The 24121-nt window shown below is 49.0% G+C and overlaps 1 protein-coding gene across 2 annotated transcripts in view; it reads left to right on the forward strand.

Annotated features, from left to right (window-relative positions):
* The window catches only part of NEBL (nebulette), a 157146-nt gene that overhangs the window by 111555 nt on the left and 21470 nt on the right, over positions 1-24121 (forward strand). For both annotated transcript variants that reach the window (XM_071215503.1, XM_012530942.3), the window contains 10 exons: positions 4891-4995; positions 6816-6908; positions 9502-9594; positions 11299-11391; positions 12645-12737; positions 13832-13924; positions 15174-15278; positions 16215-16386; positions 18642-18734; positions 19963-20112. In XM_071215503.1, coding sequence (XP_071071604.1) covers positions 4891-4995; positions 6816-6908; positions 9502-9594; positions 11299-11391; positions 12645-12737; positions 13832-13924; positions 15174-15278; positions 16215-16386; positions 18642-18734; positions 19963-20112 — 1090 coding nt within the window. The remainder of the gene's footprint in view (positions 1-4890; positions 4996-6815; positions 6909-9501; positions 9595-11298; positions 11392-12644; positions 12738-13831; positions 13925-15173; positions 15279-16214; positions 16387-18641; positions 18735-19962; positions 20113-24121) is intronic.

Genomic DNA, 24121 nt, shown 5'->3' on the forward strand with positions numbered 1-24121 from the left:
AGAAACACCACTTATTTTTGTATATTGATCTTGTACCCTGACACTCTACTGAAATCATTTATTAGCTCTAGCAGCTTTGTTACAGATTTTTTTGGGACTTTCTAGATAAAGGAGCATATCATCTGTGAATAGCAAATCTTTTCTGATTCGGATGCCCTTTATTTCTTTTTCTTGCCTGACTGCTCTAGCCAGAATCTCTAGCACTATATTGAACAGCAGTGGTGACAGTGGGCATCCTTGTCTTTGTCTCTGATCTCAATGGGAAAGCTTTCAAGTCGTTCACCATTGAATACAATGTTAGCTGTAGGTTTTTCATATATGGTCTTTGTCATGTTGAGAAAGTTTCCTTCAATTCCTATCTTTTGTAGTATTTTTATCAAGAAAGAATGCTGTATTTTGTCAAATGCCTTTTCTGCATCAATTGATAAGATCATGTGATTTTTTCGTTTGATTTATTTATGTGGTGTATTATTCTGATTGATTTCCTTGTGTTGAGTCAACCTTGTATGCTTGGTATAAAACCCACTTGATCATGATGAATAATTCTTGTAATGTGTTGTTGGATTCAATTAGCAAGTATTTTATTGAGGATTTTTGCATTTGTATTCATTAGAGAAATGGGTCTGTAATTTTCTTTTTTCATAATATCTTTTTTAAAAATTTCTCTTCCCTCCCTCCCCCAGTTGTCTGCTCTCACTGCACGTTCTTCTGTGACCGCTTCTATCCTTAGCAGCAGCACCAGGAATCTGTGTTTCTTTTTGTTGCGTCATCTTGTGTCAGCTCTTCATGTGTGCAGTGCTATTCTTGGGCAGGCTGTACTTTCTTTCATGCTGGGTGGCTCTCCTTATGGGGCATACTTCTTGCACATGGGGCTCCCCTGCATGGGGACACCCCTGCATGGGGGCCACCCCTGCATGGCATGGCATCAGCACTGTGCATGGGCCAGCTCCACACAGATCAAGGAGGCCCGGGGTTTGAACCGTGGACCTCCCATGTGGTAGGTGGAAGCCCTATCCATTGGGCCAAGTCCGCTTCCCCTTTTTATAATATCTTTATCTGGCTTTGGTATTAAGGTGATATTAGCTTCATAAAATGTGTTTGGTAGTGTTCCTTCTTGTTCAGTTTTTTTGGAAGAGCTTGAGTGAGGTTAGTATTAATTCTTCTTTGAATGCTTGGTAGAACTCACTTGTGCAACTGTCTGATCCTGGGCTTATCATTTTGGGGAGCTCTTTGATGACTGTTTCAATATCTTTACTTGTGATTGGTTTGTTGAGGTCTTCTATTTCTTCTAGGGTCAGTGTGGGTTGTTTGTATGTTCCTAGGAATTTTTCCATTTCATCTACATTGTAAATTTTTTTGGCATAAAGTTGTTCATAGTATCCTCTTACGATTTCTCTTATTTCTTTGGGGTCAGTAGTAATGTTCCTGTTTTTGTTTTTTAAATTTCACTTATTTGTATCTTTTCTCTTTTTTTCTTAGTCTAGCTAAAGGTTTGTCAATTTTATTAATCTTCTCAAAGAACAAACTTTTGGTTTTGTCAATTCTCTTTTTTTTCCCCTCAATTTCATTGATTTCTTCTCTGATCTTTTTTCATTCCTTCTGTTTGCTTTGGGGTTAGTTTGTTGTTCTTTTTCTAGTTCCTTCAGCTGTGTAGTTAGATCATTGCTTTTATTTCTTCTTTTTAAATGTAAACATTGAGGGCTATAAATTTTCCTCTCAACACTGCCTTTGCTGCCTCTCATAGATTTGGATATGTTGTATTCTCATTGTCATTCATCTTGAAATATTTATTGATTTCTCTTGAAATTTCTTCTTTGACCCACTGATGATTTAAGAGTGTGTTGTTTAATCTGCATATATATATGCATTTTTCCTTTTTCTGTCATTTGTTGATTTCCAACTTTATTCCATTATGATCAGACAAATTGCTTTGTATAATTTCTATTGTGTTGAATTTATTGAGATCTGCTTTGTGATCTACATATGGTCTGTCCTGGAGAAAGATCCATGAACATTTGAAAAGAGTGTATATTCTGCTCTTTTGGGGTGCAATGTTCTGTATATGTCTTTTAGGTTTACTACATTTATCATATTATTCAGGCTCTCTGTTTCTTTGTTGATCCTCTGCCCAGATGTTCTATCCAATGCTTAGAGTGGTGTATCGACGTCTCCAACTATTATTGTAGAGAAGTCTATTTCTCCCTTCAGTTTTGCCAGGTTTGCCTCAAGTATCTTGGGGCATCCTGGTTGGGTGCATATACATTTATGATAGTTTTTTTTTCCTGGGGAGTCATCCCTTTTATTAATATGTAACGTCCTTCCTTGTCTCTAATAAGAGTTTTGCTATTAAAGTCTATATCATCTGATATAAGTATAGCTACCCCAGAATTTTTTTTTGATAACTGCATGCATAGAATATCTTTTTCCAACCTTTCGCTTTCAATCTATTGGTATCCTTGGGTCTAAGGTGAGTCTTTTGCAGACAGCATATAGATGGCTCATATTTTCTTATCCATTCTGCCAGTCTGTGTCTTTTGATTGGGGAGTTTAATCCATTAATATTCAATGTTATTACTGTAAAGGCAGTTCTTATTTCATCCATTTTGATCTTTGCATTTTATCTGTCATTTTATTTTTGGCACTTTTAGTTAGTTACCTATATAGTCATCATTTCTAGACTCTCTTCCAAGCCTCTCTCTCCTGTCTTTTCTTTTCTGGCTGTAACATTCCCTTTAGTATTTCCTGTAAAGCTGGTCTTTTAGTTATAAACTCTCTCAGTTTCTGTTTATCTGTGAATATTCTAATCTTGCCCTCATTTTCGAAAGATAATATTGCTGGATATAAAATTTTTGGCTGGCAGTTTTTCTCTTACAGTATCTTAAATATATCATACCACTGCCTTCCTGCCTCCATGGTTTCTGGTGAGAAATCAGCACTTAATCTCATTTGGTATCTCTTATATGTTATGCATTGCTTTTCTCTTGCTGCTCTTAGAATTCTCTGAGTTCCCAACACTCTAATCCAGGCCAAATATGCCTGCAGTTGCCCTGAGAGACTGAGGGAGTACTGTCCCTTCAGCCCTTCAGGGGCTGGAACAGAACCACTAATGCCCAACAGTTCAGTCTCTGTAGGCCAAGAGTACCCGTTTTTGCCTAGAGAGGCTGAGGAGACACCTCGACTATGGACGGTGGGGTTGGATCCACAAGCACCCAACACTCTAGTCCCTGTGGCCAAGAATACCTCCTGTTGCCCAGAGAGGCTCAGGAAGGAAGCACTGGTCCCCTCCTATTCTACTGGGGGGTGAGGGTGGATCTGCAAGGACCCATCAGTCCAGGCTGTGTGGGCCAAAAGCACCTGCAGTTGCCCAGAGATGCTAGGCAAATACAATCCATCTCTTGTCCTTTTGGGGATGGGGGTGGAGCCCTGGGTGCCCAAGGGTCGGGTTTGTGCAGGCCAAAAGTGCCTGCAGTTACCCAGAGAGGCTGAGGGAACACCAGCCTCGTCCTATCCCATGGGGGGGCAGAGGTGGAGATGGACTTGAAGGCAATCAGCAAACCAGTTCGTGTGCACTGAAAATGCCTGCCATGGCCCAGAGATGCTGAAGATACCCAGCACCTCTTCCACTCTATTGGGGTGTGGGGATGCAGCCCCAGGTGCCTGACTATTTGGTCTGTGCCAGCAGAGAGCACCTGCAGGTGCCTGGAAAGCCTGGTGCAGGTCCCCCCAGCTTCCTCTCTGTGGAGGTGGGGCTGGAGCCTAGGCTAGGACTGCAATCCCATCTTGGTGGAAAGAAGCCCGTCCCTAACGTCCCTGGATTTCAGTCAGCCAGGCTTCCCCTCGTGCTGGGTGCAGAGTTAAAATGGCAGCTACTGGCCTCTTTCCCTCTTGGACAGGTTCAAACCCTAGCTGTCTCTAGGATTGTCTTTTAGCTGGGCGAGTCTACCAATCAGTAGCTGAAGTCTCTTCCTCCACTGTTTATGGGAAATGGAACCTCTTAACTCCAGCCACAGAATAGCTCCTGAGGTGGCACCAGCTCAGGAAGGGTACCAGCTTCTATGGTGATCCTCTCTGCAGATGGGCAGTCTCCTCCTTCCTTACTTTTAGGGATGCTGCAGGATGTTTTTCTGGTCTCCTTGGGTCCCCAAACAGGTGCTTTATGTAGATCTGGGTGCTACTAACTGCCCTGAAACATGAGCTGACTCTAGGAGCTCTTTACTCTGCCGCTATCTTGGCTTCCCCACCTCCATTTCCTTTTATTTAATTTAATTTATTTTATTGAAACATTTCCAGAATTTACAAGCACTCTGTACCCATGAAGCAACAACTCCCTTTCCTCCCTCTCCCCAACCCCTGTTAACCTCTAATCTCTTTGTTTCTATGAACTTGCTATTTCTATTTCACAAAAGTAGAATCATATAGTACGTGTCCTTCTGTGCCTCATTTCACTCAGCATAATGTTTTCAAGGCTCATCCGTGTTGCAGCATGTCTCAGAACTTCGCTCCTTTTTAGGGTTGAATACTATTCCACTGTTTGAATAGAACACATTGTATTTATGCATTCTCCCATTGGTGGACCCTCAGGGGGCATCCACCTTCTGGCTTCTGTGAATAGTGCTGTGGTGATCATGAATACAAGAATCAGTCTAGGTTCTTTTGGGTCTTCCCAGAAGTGGCACTTTAGGGTTGCATAGTTATTCTTCCTTAGCTCTCTAAGGAAATGCCAAACTGTTCCTCCCACCCCTTTGTTTTGTTGTGGCATCAGCTACTTGGGATGGTAAGAACTAATTTAGATCTGCATGGTCTGGCTGAGATGGAGGAGGTAGCATGGCTCCTCCTCTGTCTCACACTCACATCGAGTTTCAGATTCATGTTATGTGTTTTCATTTTTAGAAAAAATATAAGGATGAAGCAGAGAAGATGCTTTCTAACTATTCTACTGTGGCAGATACTCCTGAAATTCAGAGAATTAAGACAACTCAACAAAACATTAGTGCAGTGAGTAGCTATTCTTCCTTCTCAGTTACCACCTTGAAATTTTATGTTTTGTAAACATGGTCTTTCCCCCTCTTCATCTGGCTTTTTGCTGCTTTGCTTGGATTTTGTTAAATTATCTTCTTTAAAAGGCTAAAAATACCAAATACAAATTACAATCATGGTTGTTTTGGAGTTACGAATTCAACTGGTCCTCTTTGGTAGCTGCAATGGTCAGTTTTTAACTGTGTATAAAATATAACACAGGAAATTTTAATCTTAGACATAGATTTTACTGTGAGGTGGAAATAGTCATATGAAATGATTTCCTTCCTGATAAATGATTGTTCGCCCTGATAATCTGTCAAGGGAATTACTAGTTCCTAACCCATTCCTCAGCCTTCCTATTTTTATTTTGAGGAACAGGAATTGTATCTGCACCATTCATTAAGAGATCAGGTCTACCTTTGATATAAGCTTGAATTCTCTTCTGAAATGGTAAAAACTGACCACACGGCCAATATTTTAGTGTAAAATTAGTTCAGTTATTTAGCAGTTAAGCAAGTGCATTGTCATCATGTAAATTCCATTAAGTTTGAGGACTTCCAAAATATATTGCAGTTTCTAATTACTTGGATGCTGTTGGATGCCTCTGGGATGTTCACAGGGAGGCCAAGCTCTGTGCAGAAATGAGGGCGTCTCGCTGGAGGGTGAGGGTGAGGGTGAGGAACAGGGATGGGATTAGGGCTAGGGGTAGGGAGAGGCTTAGGGTGAGGGTGAGGGTGAGGGTTAGGTTTAGAGATGGGGTAGGGTTAGGATTACGGTTAGGGATTGGGACAGCATTAGGGGTGGGGATAGATTTAGGGTAGGGTTAGGGTTAGGGTTAGAGTAGAAGGTTAGGGTTAGAATAGGGCTACATTTAGGGATGGGGTAGGGGATAGAATAGGGTTAGGGGTAGAGTTAGGGATTGAAATAGCATTAGGCATTGGGTTAGGATTAGCATAGGATAGGGTTGGTCTTGGACTTGGGGCAGGGATACAGTTAGGAATTGGGATAGCATTAGGGGTAATGTTCGGGATAGGGAAAAGGTTTGGGTAGGATAGGGTTAGGGTAGCGTGGTGGTATGGTTAGGGTTAGGGCTAGGAAAAGGGCTAGAGAGAGGGTCTGTCCCTTGGCCCCTGAGACACCAGGATAATGGTTTTCTAGAGGCAGCATCTCCCCTACAATGTCTCGGCCCCACTCAGGGCTGCCCGATTACCAGATGTAAGGAGAGGGAATGTCTCTCCCCCTGTGCCTCTCACTGCAGCGGCTGCAGTGCTTGTCTTACTGTGTGTGGAAGGGGGTGGACGTGGGGATGAGTGGAGGGTGAGGAAAACCAGCTTTGACTTCCTGTCGATGTGACGATAGAATCAGTGGTTTCTTTGAGGAGAACAAGGGCCTTTTCTTGTTCAGACAACAGCAGGTGCTTAAATTTCATGCTGTTTTTAAATTAAATGATAACTGCTTAGTGAGCTTTTGTTATAAATGCTTTACACATGGGGCATATTTTTATATTTGGAGGAGAAAACTCCAGCCACCTTATATTCTCTGAGCAAATAATCCACAGTGAGCTAGGGTTTTAGGCAATGACTTGTCAGATTATGGAATATGGAGCTTAAGTTGGACATTTATTATGTTGGATTATTTAATTGGTTAATAAAATGTAATGTTGGTGCTCATAAATAGAAGCTGTATTCAAATTGCGATAAAACCTGGGAAGTTGCTTTTCTTTAATAAGAATTTATACTAGGACTTGAATTTCTAATAAGCTTATAGATATTTTTTCCTTCCTACTATAATGAAAGGTATTTTATAAGAAAGAAGTAGGAGCTGGCACAGCAGTAAAAGACACTCCAGAGATTGAACGAGTGAAGAAAAATCAGCAGCATATCAGTTCAGTAAGTTCTCTGTAGGATTAATTATCCTTTTCAAAAGCAAATGTAAATTAGATAAATGTTTCTGCTTCTTTACTAAACTGGCTGCCTTTTTCTTTTCTTTTTTACTTTATTGAAATGCTGTTTCACCAATATCAAAGATCTAACTTTTCAGGATGAAAATTGCTCTCCTGTTTCTCCTGAACTTAAAGCAGTGCTTCATTTGATATATATATCCTAGTGTGTAAGGGATCAATCATTTTAATAGTCCAGTGATGAAATCTTTTTGAGGAGAATAGTAACTGCATTAAATTTTACCAAGAAAGGATAAATTTCAGCACCTCTCTACAACTTGGAGGAAAGAACTTTTAGCCCCTGGAATTTCTGAAAGGCCCAGAGCATTTATTTGGTGGCTTAAGCAAAGGTTTAGATTGGAAAAACAACAACAAAAAGTAGCTGGTTTGTCTTCACCCCCTGACGCCACGTTTCTGAGCTTTGTCTCAGGTACGTCTGTTGTCCGTCTGCTTTTTAGCCCCTTTGCCTTCCCCTCTGCCAACTCCCAGCAGAGAAAAACACACACCTCCAATACGATTTGCAAAACAACTTGCCCTCAGTAACCTTAAGGGAGGGGAGAAGGCGCTCAGTGCTGTGGGTAAAAACATTTCCATTCAGTGCTTGACGTTCACCAAGGAAGACTTTCTATCCTTACGTGCAGTTATCCCCCTATATGTTTAGGATATATCATTTTCTGTTGATGCAGTAAACAAAAAGGGGCCCCCTTTTTGGTGAATCCCCTTCCCTGAACTATCCCCACACCTTAACCCTTGGAGTGAGTGCCTTCTGGAACTTTCCTTTAAGTAATCCAAGTGGAACTGGCTCCGTGAGAGACTAATCTGAGAGCTTCACCGTGCCCACCCTGGCGATTCTGGACAGAGTAGGGGAGGCAGGGGAGGCTGTGGTAAAGCACAGTGCGATCCCAGATTCCAAAAACATCCTCAGAATTTCTGTAGCACGAATGATGCTGTCTTCCGAAGAAAAGCTGAAGGAGTAGGACAGTGGGGCCAGGCTCTGGCAGCGGTGGGCGGCTGCGTTGGGCGGCTGCGTTGGGCAGCCCTGGGGTCTGGTGGAGAAGTAAGTTTGGGGGAGAAGTGCAAAATGTTTCCTTCCTTCATTTTCAAATGACAATCTTGGAAATGTACCCATCGGTGCCTTGTGATGCAGCGTTATAAATGTTCAGTGGGGTACAATTCTCTTGTCTACAGCAAAGTGCCTGCGCCATTTTGATGAGTTTAGAGTCCTATGAAAAACAGAAATGTTCCTCTTTAATCATTTAGCTCTGCACCCGAGGAAAGTCACACAAAGTGGTACGCTTCATCATGTCTTCTCCCAGCACCCCCCTGCTACTTTTGGTAAACAATAAATGCATACTTCTGTCTCTGCTGTTGAGTCATAAAACTCCTGCTTAGTATTCAGATGGAAGGCTGCCCTTTCAAGATGAGCTAGAGCTGTCAGAGCAAGACGGGATTCTCTCACATTTAAAGACCTCGACATTTTCCGCCTCCAGAGTACAAGCCTTTGAGCTATTAGCTTTCTCAGTGAGGAGCTATTTCTTGAATTTTATTTAGGGTTAGCGATTTCTGTGAACCCTCCACTATTGCGGATCTGGGCCTACACTGCTGTGATGCTCTTGTTAAATCCACAGACGGTGACACGGGGGTGACAGCTGAGGTCTTTACTATTTTTTTAGCATGGATTTCAAACTGAATCACTTCAATATGACCAAGGGATTTCTAAAACTTGTTTTGTTAGATGTAGGTCTTTGCTAAATTTCAACGTGTGCCTCTTAAGTCTAGCCTGTGAGTCCACATAAAAATATAAAGTGCCCTTTCCCCCTCGTTCAATCTTCCACAAAGTTTAGACACATTAAAATACCATGTGAGGGGGCAGCGCTGCAAGCCACTTCATGAGTCTCCAGAGCTCTCTTGTCCCCTGCGTGACCATGGGCTGGCGTCGCCAGTATTTCCTGGACGCGGAGGTGGAGGGCAAGGCAGCTCCTGAGCCGTGGGAAGGCAGGCCTCAGGTGGGCTCCCTGCAGCGTGGCCGGCGGGGAGGAGGTCCCTCTGAGGGTGACCGGTGCCCCCCGTGTCCCCCCACCCCCGTTGTCTTACTGCAGTCACTGCCCCTTCGTTAGTTCCCTCCCTCATCCGGAATATTTGTGTGCTCCTGTTCAGATGATGTTATGGTGACACTACTGCTAACTCAGTTTGCCTTTAAAGAGAGCACATTTTAATTAATAAGTAGAAACTGCTTTTTTTGATAGAAAATAATAGCTCATTACATTACTCAGTTTTTTGTGTGTGCAGCTGGCTAATAGTAAAATTTATTTTCATGAGTAACTTCTGCCTCTTTCATTTAAAGACTCCTGCAGGGAAGCAGAGGCGAATAGTTGCGGCTTCTTTGCACCTTAGGGAAAGTGTCAGATAAAATAGAAACATGCGTCCCTGGTAAAGGAAAGCTAATGCTGGGGCTACAAATTCAATTGTGTAACAAACAAGAATTCTTTGCTCTTTCTTAAGCCCTGCAGAGAAGAACTAACGTTTTCCTTGGAATTGTGCAGGTGACGTACAGAGACGAGATGCCGCGGGCCACCACCATCCCCGACCCCCCGGAACTGACGCGCGTGCGGGAGAACCAGAAGGCTGTCAGCAATGTGGGACACGGCCTCTGAGTATCGTTCTGGGTTTCACCGGGTGGCGTGGCGTGCGGGGCGCACTGGCTGCGCTTCGAGTACTTTCCGTGCACTCTCTCACGTAGCTAGAAGGGTAACAACCCGTTGCCAAGCGCCGCGGAAGGAGCTAAGTCAGGGCCGAAATGCCCAGGGGCCTGCAGGGGCCTTGGCGGCGGAGCAGGCGCAATAGCTGAAGGTTTGGGGTGGACTGAGCGAGGACAGTGCTCCTGGCACAGCAAAGGGCCGCGGGAGGGGCCAGAGGCCTGGCCAGCAAGGGGCGGTTTACGGTGCCGTGTCGTGGGGTGCGGGAGTGCTGGGGGAGAGGCAGGGGGCCGACAGGGCTCCCCGAAGACCCATCCTTGTGCCGTGATGGGATTCAAGAAGCGTGACGGCCCATCGTCGCGCAGCCCTCGACGAGAGACTGAATTGTTCTAGTGCGTCCTCCCGTGAGGAAGGATGCCAGGCTTTCCACTCGTGCTAGAAACACAAGACTCCTTTAAAATGACTTCTTCTCAAAAATAAGTATGAGTTACTTTGATGAAAAAAACAACTGTAAAAATACCAGCACAGCAGCTCTCTGGGCATGGCCTGTGGAAAGCGGGGTGCAGATGGCAGGGGTGGCGGGAGCCCCTCGTCGTGCTCGTGGGCTAAGTCCTGCTCCAGACCTCCTTGCTGCGTGGTCTCGGTAAACCTCAACCCCTGCAAGCCTGAGTGCTGAGTTCGGCTTAGCCGTTAAGTGAGATCCCGCCGAGAAAGCTCTTGGCACGTTGTGCGTCGGTCAGTACAGTCCCGGGGTCCTGCAGGTCCGATTTCTGCCCACAAACTTGCGTCTGTGCCAGTGCCTCTACCTCAGGCATGCCGTCCATGGAGAGCCTCCCCGGGTCCTGCCACTGACGGCGCTGAGACGGCCTCACATTACCAGGTGGCTGTTCCAGTCACGAGAAGGTGCCCGTCCCTCCAGCTCCACCCCGTGGCACAGAGCTCGCCACGCCCCGAGGAAGGCGGCCACAGCGGGGGCGCCGGCCCTCCTCACTTACTTTCCAGGCTTAGCGAATCCTCTTTGCTCACCCGTTCACCGCGGAGAGCGCGTGTCGTAAGCTCCTTTTACCTGCAGGTCCCGCAGGCCTTGCGATGGCTTGCGAAAGGAAAATCCCTGATGCTGAGTTTAGGTCGTTGACTGTCCTGTGGGGCTTTAGCCCCGGCTCTGTTTCCGCCTGTCGGGGATCCCTGTGCTGGACCTGCCGGTCTTTTACTTCCTGGGGGGTCCCGGGCACCCGCTGAGTCCGGTCCCCCAGCTCAGGAGTTGCTCCCAGTTGTGCAGGGCCCCGGGGGAGCTCTGAAGGGAACAAATGGAGAGGCTCGTGGCTCTGGGTGTGACCTGCCTGGCAGTGGTGAGAGGACACAATGTAATTTCTAAACGCACCGCGGCAGTTCGGCCTGTGCTGCCTCGGTGCTGGGAGGAGTGGGCCTCAGGGGCGGGAGAGCGTGTTGCTACTGACCGACGAGCTGGAGAGGCTGCGGGAAGGAGCACCGTGGGAGGGAACCCGGCGCAGGTCATTTGGGCAGCAAGCTGCTGGGGACATGAGAGCTCACGAGGACACCCCAAGGCGGGGGACCCCTGGCGCGCGCCCGCGGCCCCATGGCGTGTCCTCCGTCGCCCCAGCGGCCGTGTGCCTTGTCTCGCAGCTGCAGTACCGAGAGCCACTCTGCAAGGCCACCCCAGTGAGCTCGACGCCGGAGATGGAGCGGGTGCGGAGGACCCAGCGGCAGCTGAGCGCGGCAAGTGGCCTCTTCCCCGCTGGGCCGGCCCGTGGCCTGTCCCAGGCAGGCTCCCTGAAAAGTGGGGCTGCTCCCTGAAAAGCGGGGCGCCCACGCGTGGGGCTCCTGTACGCCTGCACATCGCAGGCACGGCCACGGCCCTCCACGGGAGCCTAGGAAATTCGGGGGCGTGCGGCTGTAATTAGCCACGGTGGCCTGCGCTGTCCTGGGCCCTGGAGCACGGGCCGGAGGCAATGCGGGTGTCACCTGCAGGGACCCGGTGGCTTATGGGTAAACTGCTAACTACTCCCCAGGTGAGGAGCTGGGGGCCGGGTCTGTCCTGAATCTGAGAAAAGCAACCATTGGACTGGGGCAGAAGACCTGCAGCTTCAGGACCCAGAGTTGGGCCCAGAACTGTACATAAAAGAACAGGATCCCGTCTTTCCAGAACGTTCTGCCAAAGAACACAATACCAGTTAGCAAGCACGAGGCCCTGTACCCTAAGCCTGTGCAAAGTGCGTCCGGGTGCAGCAGGAGGCTGGCGGGTGCGGGGCTCGGCCCGTGCATGGGGGGAGCTGGGGCCTGGGACCCACGGCAGGGAGGGCCCCAAAAGGATTTTTCCTGTTTTGTTCCCCTTAAGCAGTAGCTTGCTTCCCAAACTAGCCATTTTAAAAGACTTCGAAATTTAAGCCCAGGTTTTCCTGGATGGAGGAGAGACTCTGTGGCTCTTGCTGGAAGGTGGAAGGAGTGAGGGGTTGGCAGAAGGTTCTGAAAGGTGGCCGGGAAGAGAGCGGTGACCTCCTGGGGCTGCCAGGTCTTGTGCCAACTTCATTCTGGTGTTTTTTTGGCAGCAAGAGCCTTAAAATTCCTCTCCTTTTTTTCATGGAACTTGTAGCCAGTTTTAACATTGGCCAGCAAATTTTGACAGCTTATTTTAAAGAAGCCCTAGCAAGGCCCCACGCTTCTCAGCCCGAGTCTGAATCCAGGCATAGGTACTTTCCAACAAGCTGCTCGCCTTTAGAAGGTCACTGTGTTATCTCCTGTGGGGGGGAAATGTGCGAAAAGACATGGCTCACTGTGGCCCCTCCCTGTGGAGCTCACCTGCTTCCCCCCTCCTTCTCCCCCCCCCCCCCCCCCCGTCAGGTGGCACTCCCCTTCTCCCCTCAGTATCAGGTGGAGCTCACCTGCTGTTCCCTCAGTGCTCAGCCTCTGTTCCCCAAGTGCCAGGTGGAGCTCACCTGCTGCCAAGTAAAACTCCTGTTTCTCCTCCCTAGGTACTTTACAAAGGAGAGATGAAACAGGCGACTGCCGTTTGCGACCCACCGGAGCTGAGGAGAGTGAAGGAGAACCAGAAGAACCTAAGTGATGTGTGCCCTGCTCCATAACCCTTCTCTTAGGACGTCACGCGTGTGGAGGGGGGTTGTGTGACTCGTTTTGCGCCCTGAGCCATGTGCGGGCTCAGCTGACTGGTGTTTACTGGGAAGGTCTCAGGTCTCGGGCGCAGCGGCACCAGGAGAGTTTTCCCGCCACTCTTGGCGTGCCCCTCCGTGTGGTGTGTTGGGGGTCTCGGCTCTGCAGAGCAGCGCTCCCCCCCGCTGCTCGTGGGCCCTTCCTCCCTCGCCTCCATCGCCCCCCACCCACCCAGGGCTCGTGCTCTACTTTTGGATGATGCCGCAGAGAAATGATCGGGCGAGTCCTGCGGGTGGTCCCGGGCGGGCCCCCGGGAGCGGGGTCGCGGCTGTGCTTGTACGTGGCCCCCAGCGGCCCCCGGGCAGACTCCTGCAGCCTCCTGCAATCTCTCCACCTGTCGGCCCTGAGAACCCTTTTTGAAATCATTAACATATAGATTGGGTTCTTTCAGAGAGAAAATTTGGAAACCTGTTAAGTGTGAAGCAATCATTTGTTCCTTAAACCTTTTAAGTCATTTGACCAGATTATAAAGCAAAGGCAGATTGCTTGGTACGTCTCCTCACAGCTGTATTTCCCAGACGTCCCTGCTCACCTGCCCCCAGCTGTTCACCATGACACCTGCCGTGACTCTGTCACTCCCGAAAAGGGACGTGGTGATGGCGGGGGGAGGGGACGGGGTGACCTTTTTGTGGGTGAGTGTGGCTGTCTGGTTAAACGCATTCTCAGCGAAAATTACAGCCACCACGGCAGGGCAGCTGACCGGGTGTGGGCCGTGGATTTTACCTTCAAGCTGTATCCACGTGGGGGTGTCTCATCACTGTCTGCGGGTGTAGACACTCACTGAAGCTTTGCTGAAGGCACGTCTGAGTATTGATTACATTCACAGTGATGTGGAACCCCCCCTCCCCCGCCCAACTGAAATAAGATAGACCCCAGTATCTTTTTCTCATAGTTTCCATCATTTGACTAACCCTTTAAAACTGGTACTATGGGACTGCCATTTAGTTGCATTGATAAGCAATCCTCTAATTTTTGTCCTCTGAAATAATAGGTGTATTATAAACATCAGCTGGGGAGAGCTACTGCCTTAAGCATAACCCCTGAAATGGAAAGAGTGAAGAAGAATCAAGAAAATATCAGCTCGGCAAGTGACCTCATTTATTTATTTATTTACTTGCTCAGAGACATTTCAGCATAAGAGCCAAAAATCTGGGGCTATGGCAAGACTTTGTCCTATATTATTTACTTGCAGTCCTTTTTTTTCCTGTGAAAATAAAATTTGTTTTCGAGAAGAATTGCGATGGGTGCAATAAGTAGAAGTTATTTCAGATGACCTCCAAAAGCTTGCCACTGGGTCAGTTTACCTTGCCCTGAAACGCTTTGCTGACGTCTCCAGATGTGGCCAACTTCAGTTTTCATTTACGTTACATTGGCTTAAGCAGAGACTCATGTTATTTTAGCCAGTGTGGTTGACAGTGGCCAAGGCTTTGATGTGCAAGTTACATAACTGTTACTTTACTCCTGGATTTTACAGAATGTGGATTGTTGTGCTCCCTGCAAAACAAAGTAAGAAAGTAGCCATTACCCCAAAGCACGGGCTTCTGAGGAGAGGGATCTTGGACACGTCGGTGATGTAGAGTGCAGCTGGTTTTGAAAGTTCGCGGTGTGGATCAGGGTCCCATCGGGAGGGTCTTTTTTTCCTTAGTGAGCAGTAGCGCTGCTGTGCCAGCTGCACCCAGCCCTGGCCCTGCCCGGTCAGCTGCGCCCAGGATGGCGCTCTGTTGGCGACTTGCCAACACAGTGCTCCTGCTCCTTGGTGAGCCTCAGAGAGCACCCTGCTGGGATCAGCACCTCAGCCTCTCGGTTTGCAGCTCTCTAAGGTGGCTGTCCAGTTTGGAGAAGCTGTGTGGGTGTGTCATAGGTTAACTCTAGGCTGCGGCTGCTTAGAAAGACAACTAGACCTGTTCCTCATTGTTTCTTATACTCCAAGGAGGGAGAAAAGGTAAAAGGAGGTAGAGAGAAGCCTGTGTGCATTCTTCAGCAGCACCACGGAGGAGATGGGTGGCTTGGAGGAGGAGATGCTGGTTCCGTTTAGTTGTGGATTTTCCCTGCTGAGTTTAAAGACAGAAACCAGTTTTCCTCTGACATCACTCGTGGATCTCGGTCAGCGCGCACATGTGTTTTCAGTTGGTGGAGAGATTGAGGTCGTTTTGCTGTAGCCTTTGAGGTAAAATTTTAGGGCCTTATTCTAGAACAAAATGTACTTTGCTGCACAAGTGACCCAGGAAATAATTTAGCGTGTGTCATAGATGTTTGCCTCTTTTGAAAGCATGACTAAGTTGTGTTCTGTTTGATGTTTGTCTTATAAATATCTTCTACTGTGGACTTTGCAGGTAAAATATACTCAGAGCCGTCAACAATTGAGAGGCCAACCAAGTCTCATCTTGGACACACCTGGTCTGAGATGTGCCAAAGAAGCACAAAATCACGTCTCGATGGTAGGGTTCAGCCTCGGCCGCCCTCTCGAGTGTGGCCGGCGCCCGGGGGCTTGAGTTCACCACAGCTCTGGATGACTAACAAAGCATGGACGTGCCGCTGTCCTTTTGGTGGGATTCTAATCACACTGAAATGTCATGGAAGTATTTAGTCTAATAAAATCATTTTCCCCCAGTCATTTGTTGGTGTGTTTTTATTTCTAACATGATCACCGAGTGCATTTTGTGGACATTTGCCTGGACTTCTTTCCCAGTTAATTTTAAGATGGATTTTGATGTGTTCGCATGTTGCAAAGAATATAACAATGTTTGTTGTGTTTTTTTTTTTTTTTGGAACAGTTTCATTGAGATTTATTTATATATCATAAAGCTCTTCTGTTTTTAATGTACAGTTTGGTGGTTTCTAGAATCATTTACAGGTTTGTGCAGCCATCCCCCGATCAAATTTCAGAACGTGAAAAACCTATGTTTTAAAATATGTTTAAGTGATTATTTGCAACTCTCTTTATCTAATTTTTACATCCCATTTTCTTTTGAATACTTGTGTAGAAATGGCTCATTTTATTACAGATTGAAGATTAAGAGGTAGGAAATTAATCTGTGGTTAACTTGGTATATTTAAGGAAGTAATTGGGATTAAAAATACAGACATATCCTTTACATTAAAACGCCTTAACAATACACGGCTTCGTATTTAACTTGCAAGAGACGCTCACCCTGGCGATTAAGAGAGCATTGTGACAATACCAGCATCTCGTTTCCGATGCCAGGAAGCCGGAGTTTCTGGCATTAATTTTGGAATATCCAGCAAAGACACAGACCTACGGAAGAGAGAGCCGAACGCACCTGTGCGGCAACGCCTGTCGTTTTACCTGCGTCTCACGAGATGGGCACGATGGGGAAGTTCCGTCTGCGTTCACGTTGCCTTTCGCTTTTCAGGTGAAATACCACGAAGACTTTGAGAAGACGAAGGGCAGGGGCTTCACGCCCGTGGCGGACGACCCCGTGATGGAGCGCGTGAGGAGGAACGCCCAGGTCACCAGCGACGCCGCCTACCGGGGGGTGCTCCCCCACGTCGTGGACATGGACAGGAGGCCGGGCGTCATCGTGGGTAAGCCCCGAGCGGCCCGCCGCCCCCTCGCCTCCCGGGCCCGGACGGAGGCGCCCGTGCCCTGCCGGTGGGGTGCGCGCGCCCCCAGCCTCCCTGCAGCGCCTTGCGGCTCTCGGACGCGCTCTGGTTTTAACAGCTTTCTGGTCTTGGGAACAACCTCGCTAAACAGAGAAGCCGTGTCCTACCGGACGTGGGTGAGACCAGCAGCTGGACAATTGCTTTGTTTTCCTTTAGCTCATGGACTTCTTCGACAATAGTAGCTCTGCAGGGTCCCTGGGCAGGGGTGGTAGAAGCACCTACTTCACAGAAATGGACACGCCTGGGCCTTCTGGTAGTATTCTGAAATATGAATAGCTGGTATCTATGTATTGATCCAGGTTTACAGAAAAGCCGTGCAGAAAGGTCCAGTTCACATATACGCCCCCCTTCCCTCTTAGGAACACTTTGCATTAGCGTGGTGCTTTTGATACACCTGGTGAAACAATATTATTATAATTGTGCTAGTCACTATATCCATAGTTTTATGAGGGCTCGCTGTTTGCGTTGTATGGTTTTTAAAAATTTTTATTCTGGAAACATATATACAAATTGCAATTTCCGGTGGTAACTGCTTTCACATACAGTTCAGCGGTTTTGCTTGCATTCACTTGGCGGTGCTCCCATCACCTCCACCCACTACCGAGACTTGCCAGCTCCCCACACAGAAGCTCTGCACCCATTGCAGCCTATGTTTTAAAAATAAAACTTTAGCACCGGGATAATTGGGGACCGTCTGGAACCCCGTAAGTTAGAGGGCACCTCTTCTCAGTGTCTGTTCCTTACAGTCGGGGGGTGGAAATCCTAGGGGCCACGGTGGGGTGGCGGCTGGTGCATCAGCAGGGAAGGCCGAGGTAGGCTAGGAAGGAAAGTGGGTGGTTTTCCACCGTATGGCTACAACCCACCCTTCAGAGGACCACTGTCTCCCCGAGCAGTTAGCCTCTGGATTTTTATAGCTGGCCCAGTTAAGGAGCCAAAAGAACAGTTCCAGGACAGTGAACTGCCTTCGGTCGTCCTGGTGCCAGCGCATCCTCATCTCCACAGGGAAGAGCTTGTATTTTTGGAACCAGGGAAAGGCCGCTTGGAGGCGCGTTGGGTGAGCGCGCGCTGGACAGGGTGGTCTCCTAGTCCCGAACGAGGGCCCTGAGCCAGGGGATAAGTCAGATGGTCACTCCTGTGCCTCCGAAAGTCTTTTCAAGAGATTCCAGGAGCATTGGTGGGCAGCAGGTGGCTTTGCCGATCTCCCAAGGAGATGGCATAAAAGGGGCATTGGGTGGAGGGACGAGCGGTGCCGCGCTCTCTGGACGTCACACAGAATCGGGGCCGCGTGCTTCCCCCAGGTCTCCTGAGTGGCCGCGTGGCGCTGTGGCCCGCCCCGCTGCGGCGGAAGTGCCCAGGTCTCCCAGCTCGCCTAGTGGAGGTGGCGAGGCCCCTGCTGGCCCCTGCGATGGTTGAGGGTGGGGTCCCGGGGTTCAGTGCCTGTGTGCCTTTGAGAGGGAACATACTGTTTAATCACTCGTTTAGTGGGCAACCCAGAGGTCAGGTTATTCCTTCTTGGGAGAAAGCATTTTCCTTTGAGGATGTGGCCGTGAAGGCACAAAACAAAGTCCATCCAGCACCCGTGAAGCCCTCCCGGGCACCGGCTCTGTACCAGGCCCGGGAACCAGGAGATGTCCAGAGTCCCTCAAAGACCGAGGCAGCGTGTGCTGCTTCCGGTTCCGCCGAGGCCCTGCACTCACCAGCTGTGTAGTCCTCGACCTTGTCCTGAGCGATGGAGTGCATCGATGCACGTCTGGACCAGGGCACCCTCGGGCTGCGCCTTGCCCACGTTTCAAACGTGTCTCAATTATAGGGAGAGAAGTGTTGTTTTTCCAGACAAAAACCTCTCAGTCGTTTCCTATGAGGTACTCGGCTCCTCAGTCGAGCATTTTAGCCCTCGGAGAGTGTGGAAAACCAGTGACGGGGGCTCGGGGTGTCGTGGGGAGCGCAGCGGCGCGCAAGGTCACTGAGGAGTCACCTGCGCAGCGGGAATCTCCTTGCCAAGTTTCCCTAGCAAATTCCTGGGGAAGCAAACATCCTGCCCCTCCCTGGGAGTCTATGGCGTGGCTTCATTTCCCGTTTGCCTTTTGCCTGCGTCCCTTTCCAGGCCTGTGCTGGACTCTGTGGGGCTGCCTGCTGCATTTGTTCTTGACTCGTGGCTTTCTTTCTTTCGGTAAAAGACCTCAAAGTCTGGCGCACGGATCCTGGCTCCATCTTCGACCTCGATCCCCTGGAGGACAATGTGCAGTCCCGAAGCCTGCGCGTGCTCTCCGGTATCTCACGCACGTTCTGAGCTCCTTCCCAGCCCCACGGCCTGGTCCTGAGAGCGAGGCTCCTGGCAGCCGCAGAGACCCCCTGCGCCCACTGCGGCGGGCAAGGCCCAGGGCTGAGGATCTGGAAAACCAAGAGCTGAGCCACTCAAAAATACCGTTAGTCGTGGGTGAAAACAAAATAGGCTAGATTAGTTTGTCCCAGATTCATTTAAAAGGGTGTCTAGCGCTTCCTTACATCTGCTTTTTATTAGAAAGTGTGATTTTATGGGCTTTCTGGGTTCACAAAAGGAGTTATTTGGCTTGCACTATGCTGCTCAGACAAAAAGGAGATTTGTGAAATACACTCTGACAACATTTTAAAGGTAGATTTAAATAATTATGCATAAGGGAGTAGGGAGCTTTTCTGTATAGCTTCAAAAATGCCTTAAAATAAAAGAGGCTTTCAAGTTTTCTTGAACTTTATCTCTGAGATTTTATGTAACATGAAAACAATAGTTTACATAGGAAGTTTACCTGACTTTTAATTTAGATGATGTGTTCATTTTAAGTAAAGGCAAAAATGATTGCCTTAGGTATTTGGGTATAGTGATCGCATGGTTTGACATTTCAGACTTTCAGTGTGTTAGCAAACACAAGCTTTGATAGTCATGCAGTTATTTTAAGCAATATGAATAGATAAATCACAGCACTTCCCTCTTGCCCTGCCCCAATTTCTACTCTAACTTTAACTGTTGACATTCATCACAATGCCAAGGCAAAGCAAGGGTTCTAATACTTTTATAGTCAATTTGATCCATATAATCAGCCAAACTGTCATTTAGTCTCCTAGAAATAAAGACAATAGAATCTGTGTACCTGGTGATCCTTTAAAGCATTTATTTATAACCAGATGCCAGGTTTGATTTAAAGTGTCTATTTATAACCAGAGGCCAGGTTTGGTAGGCATTTATTAGGTTTCCAGTGTCGTCTTAGTTCTTAGGAAAAACAGTCACTTTCTGTTCCCTGTCTCTCCCTGAAAATCTAGATTTAACAAAGGAGTGCAAGTGGTCTTTAGTTCACCCGAGATATGCTGCGGTTTGGGAATAGGTGAGGAGGCCCTTGCAGTAGCTGAGATTTTGGACTGTCCTTTGATAAGGGATTGCTTTTCTTCCACGATAAGCTTTTAAATGACTTTCATTTTTTCTTGAAGTCGTTTAATCACAGATATGGATGTTTTCCCCTGCCCTAGAGAAGGCCAGCCACTGTAGGAGGCGCCGCTCTCGGTCTCTGTCCAGCAGCGCTTTGGGCGCGGGGCCGGGAGACGACAAGTCAGAACTCTCGGGGCTTCACCTTAGCTTTTCAGGCTGCAGCGACGCGACGAGAACGTCCGAGGAAGGAGGTAGTGCGCTAACTGTTTGCAGAGATAACTAATGCCTTCAGAATGTCTCACAAGTCTGTCTTGAACACGTTCCTCACCTTTGCACAAGCCTTAAGCCTGATTTGAAAAATTAAGCTCAGAAAGTTGAGTCTTTTTTGAAAACATGACTCCTTCACATTTGTGTCTGCTTTTTTCATCTAAACCCTGGAAATGGCCGTGTAAAGGCCGACGGTCTTGGGCTTTACTAGGTGCATCTGGCTCGCACGATTTGTGATGGATGTACACAGCCCTGGTAGAAACTGAGCCGTGCATGGTTTGTATCTGATTGCCATTAAGGAAAATCAACCGTTACAAAATATTGGGTTGCTCAGGGGTTGCTGTAAGCTTGTGTGTGTTTAAATATTGATATAAATTTTTAGACAGAGCTAGAGCTTACCCGAAAGAAATCAGGTATAATACTTAGTATATGAGAGTTTATGAAATGGAAAATACTGTTGCTTGTTAGCTATCTTCTCTGTATTTTGTATATATACCCTTTTCTCCTACCTTTTCCTATTTCTGCATCTAACCTGGTGGGTTAGTTCTAGAATTGGGGTGAAAGGTTTTTGGATGTTAAATTAACCTGTGGGTAAAACGGTTGACGACAGCTAGGATTAAGGTGTCGTCCTGCTTCCCTGCCTTGCAGTCACATTGCAGAGCGGTGGGGGGAGTGTGAGGGCAAAAGGAAGCTGGGTTTCCTGTGGGCTTCAGAGACCTGCTGCTGAAATCCCTCAGGCAGGACATTTTGAAGTTGTGTCACTTACTCAGGGGGGAAAGAAGGCAGCTCAATGGAGGCAGCGGGGGCCTGTGGGAGCTCTTGTAATTATACGGTGCTTTCTCTTCTCTCCTCCTCTCTCCTCCTCTCTCCTCCTCTCCTCCTCCATTCTCTCCTCCTCTCTTCTCCTCTCTCTCTCTCTCCTCCTCCTCTCTCTCTCTCCCCCTCTCCTCCTCCTCCTCCTCTCTCTCTCTCCCCCCCTTCTCTCCCTTCTCTCCCCTCACTCCCCTCGCTTCCCTCTCTCTCCTCTCTCTCTTTCACTAAAAGAAAATACTCATGAGAATAAAATCAGTTGCATTTTCTAAGTTTTAAATTATAAATTCAGATTGGCCTTAGCCAGGTAGAAAATTTTTAGTGGTGACATGTTTGCAAGCCAGTCTTGCTTTATTGAAGTTAAAATACACACAAGGAGGTAGCCCCTTCTCCGTCTGGCTCTCTGAGTGTTCAGTGATTCCTGATGCTTTTTCTTTTTGATTCGGGTTGTTGGTTTCCTCTTTTGGTGTCCTCTGTAGTTGCGGGGATGTGCAGGGCTGCAGATGCTCTATGGGACAAAGCCCACAGCAGCCCGAGAGCACGTCCACGGCCTTTTGAAGGTCCCGCGTCCCGGGGCCCGCAGTGCATTCTCACTGCAGTTTGCGCATGACCCTCTGGCTCCCTGACGGCGCACGTCCGCACGCGTCCAGCCGCTTGTCCCCAAAGGCTCGCTGGACACTGGGGCGGTCAGCAGGGGCTTGTGTGTCCTCAGAGAGGGCTTGGAGTCGGGGTGCTGGCACTGGGCTTCTCACAGTAGTGTGCAATTAGGGACAGAGGCAGTGTTCATTTTGGGGGTGCGGGTTGTGCAGCAGGGAGCCCTCTGGTCATGATGTCAGGAAGGTCTCCCCAAGGAAGGGACGTGGCGGCCGAGAGTCTGTTCAGCCCTGTTTCTAGGGACAGCAGGGCCCAGGGCTGGAGGCCTTGGAGGCGTCCAGGTGAGGTGCCACGCGGGCAGCTGGGCTTGGGGACAGGGCCCCGCGGGAGGTGCGCCCGGGTGGTCAGGCCTGTGGACGAGGCCTGGGGAGGCGCCGTCCAGGGCGCTTGCGCCCGCCCCACCCCCGCGGCTGCCCTGGCCCACTGCTGTAGTCCCAGCGCCGCCGCCGCCTCTCCACCCACACCCCGTCTTTTCCTAACTCTTCTAGCAGGGGGGCCCTACGAGGTGCCCGAATGGACAAGAACGTGTACCCCCGAGAGAAGGTTCTTGCATTTAGACTCGAATTTGAGGAACGCAAAGTGAAGGAGGAAATGCAGTGTCAGACCCCGCGGTGGTGGCGGGGAGAGCTTCGGGGCAGGCAGGGCCTGTCCCGGGGACTCCGGCCACGCCACGTGACTAGAAGCCACCTCTCTCGGGGGCACGGTGAACCTAGGTTGTTCTCAGACACAGCGTCTGTCGCCGGGCGTGATGCACAGTAGCTGAAGCTGCAGCAGTAAGTTCACAGCAAACACAAGCGGTGGCGTATTCACAGCCTCGCTGGTGCCCACCTGAAAAGGTTTCTGGGTGCCAAGGATGTGGTCCTAAATTCACAAAGCAAAGCACACCCCACCCTCGGCCACCTGTCATCCGTATTTGAATGACCAGCCACACTGCCCGCGAAACCTGCTGCCCTCCCAGGTCCTCACCGCGAGGGCGGCGGGCAAGGTCCAGTTTCCTCCTAGCATCCCCGGGTGGCCACGGCGGAGACCCCGGACTGGGGCCTGCCCTCCTCTGCTGCTCCCTCGCCCGGCGCTTGCCTGCCCCTAGCCCCTGCCCTCGGTGCTGCTCTCGGCCAGAACGACCCTCCCAAGACCCAGGCCCCACCCAGCAGGGCCCGCGGCCCTCGCGCTCTTCCTCCGTCCTGGAGAGAGCTGGGCCTCCGCGTCCCCTGCCATTGCGCGGCTGGCACCTGCCCCTCACCCGCCACACCCTTGCCCCGCTCCCTTCTTCCTCCTTGCGCCTGGCACCACCCGGTCGTGGCGGGTTGGTCGGCTGCTTGTCTCGCCCTGCCCCTGACCAGGAGCCCGGGAGGCAGAGGCGGCGCTGGCGTGGCGCTGTGCCCCAGCTCCCGGAAGCCGCCTCGGCCGAAGCACGGCGCGAACGCAGGGCCGGATGAATATTTCAGAAATGAGAGCCGCGTATATAGGTCCAGGCAAGGATGATGATTTTTAAAAATAAAGTCTTCTCTTGCAGAAGGTTTCCGGGGAAATTCTTAGGTTTGTTTTGATGTTTCGCCAACATGAAAGCTGCAAGATGCTGTGAGGTGAGAGCTCCCAGGGCCTTTTTTTCTGGTGGGGGAGGGAAGAAGCGGTCGCTTCGAGGTTCGGGGTCCCCTCTGAGTGTGCTGGGTACCTCGCAGGAGGCCTTCCGGGGCCCTGGCAGCTGCTCAGGGGGTCCTCAGTGTCTCCAGCAGACCGAGCCAGTCGTAGGTTCTGTTTCAAAACCATTCCAGGAGTTGAAAAGACGTTTACAACATGGCTTGTTAGCGGCAAGCCAGAAGAGAAAATATTTTTAGGTCATTCAGAATGCTGTTTTTCTCCCAGAAGTTGTCCATTCCCTTATTTTAATAAAGATGGGGATTTTACAGGGTAAATCAGTGTCGCTTTCCTGTTTGGTGCCCGTGTGGAGTCGGTGGTGAGTGCGGCAGGTGGCGACGAGGCTCAGGGCTGCACACCCAGCCCCTCACTGACCAGCCCAGGTCCAGAGTTTTCATGGAGATCAATAAAAGTGGAGTGCGAGCAGCTTTCCAAGAATTTTGCATTTCCTAGCTAGGTGCCCTACGTGTATTTATAAACCCTTTCTCTTTCTCCCCATCCTAAGTACGAGACTGTGTTTATATTCTGATGGGGAGCTTTCTACCTTGTGAATTAAATGGCCAGGCAGTTATCAGAGTCACAGTTTTAGGGTCCTTCTTAGAAGTGAGAGGAAATTCTGATTGTGAGGGTGAAACTATCAGCTCGTTCCTTAAGGCATAAAATATAATATTTTCCTCATTCACATTTGGTTTTCATGAGCATTAACATATAAGCTTTCTCCTTTAAGTTTTTGTCTTGTTTCTCATGACATTTTCCCATCTTGCTTTGATTGCTGAATATTTTCGTTTTTGGATGCGATTATTTTGGGCTTTCTTTGCTTTCCAGTGTGCTCTCCAACGTATCCTGTTACCGAGGGGTTTTCATTGTACATCTCCATATATTACTTTGGTTTAA

Source organism: Dasypus novemcinctus, chromosome 5 (genome assembly GCF_030445035.2).
Source record: "Dasypus novemcinctus isolate mDasNov1 chromosome 5, mDasNov1.1.hap2, whole genome shotgun sequence".
NCBI lineage: Eukaryota > Metazoa > Chordata > Mammalia > Cingulata > Dasypodidae > Dasypus > Dasypus novemcinctus.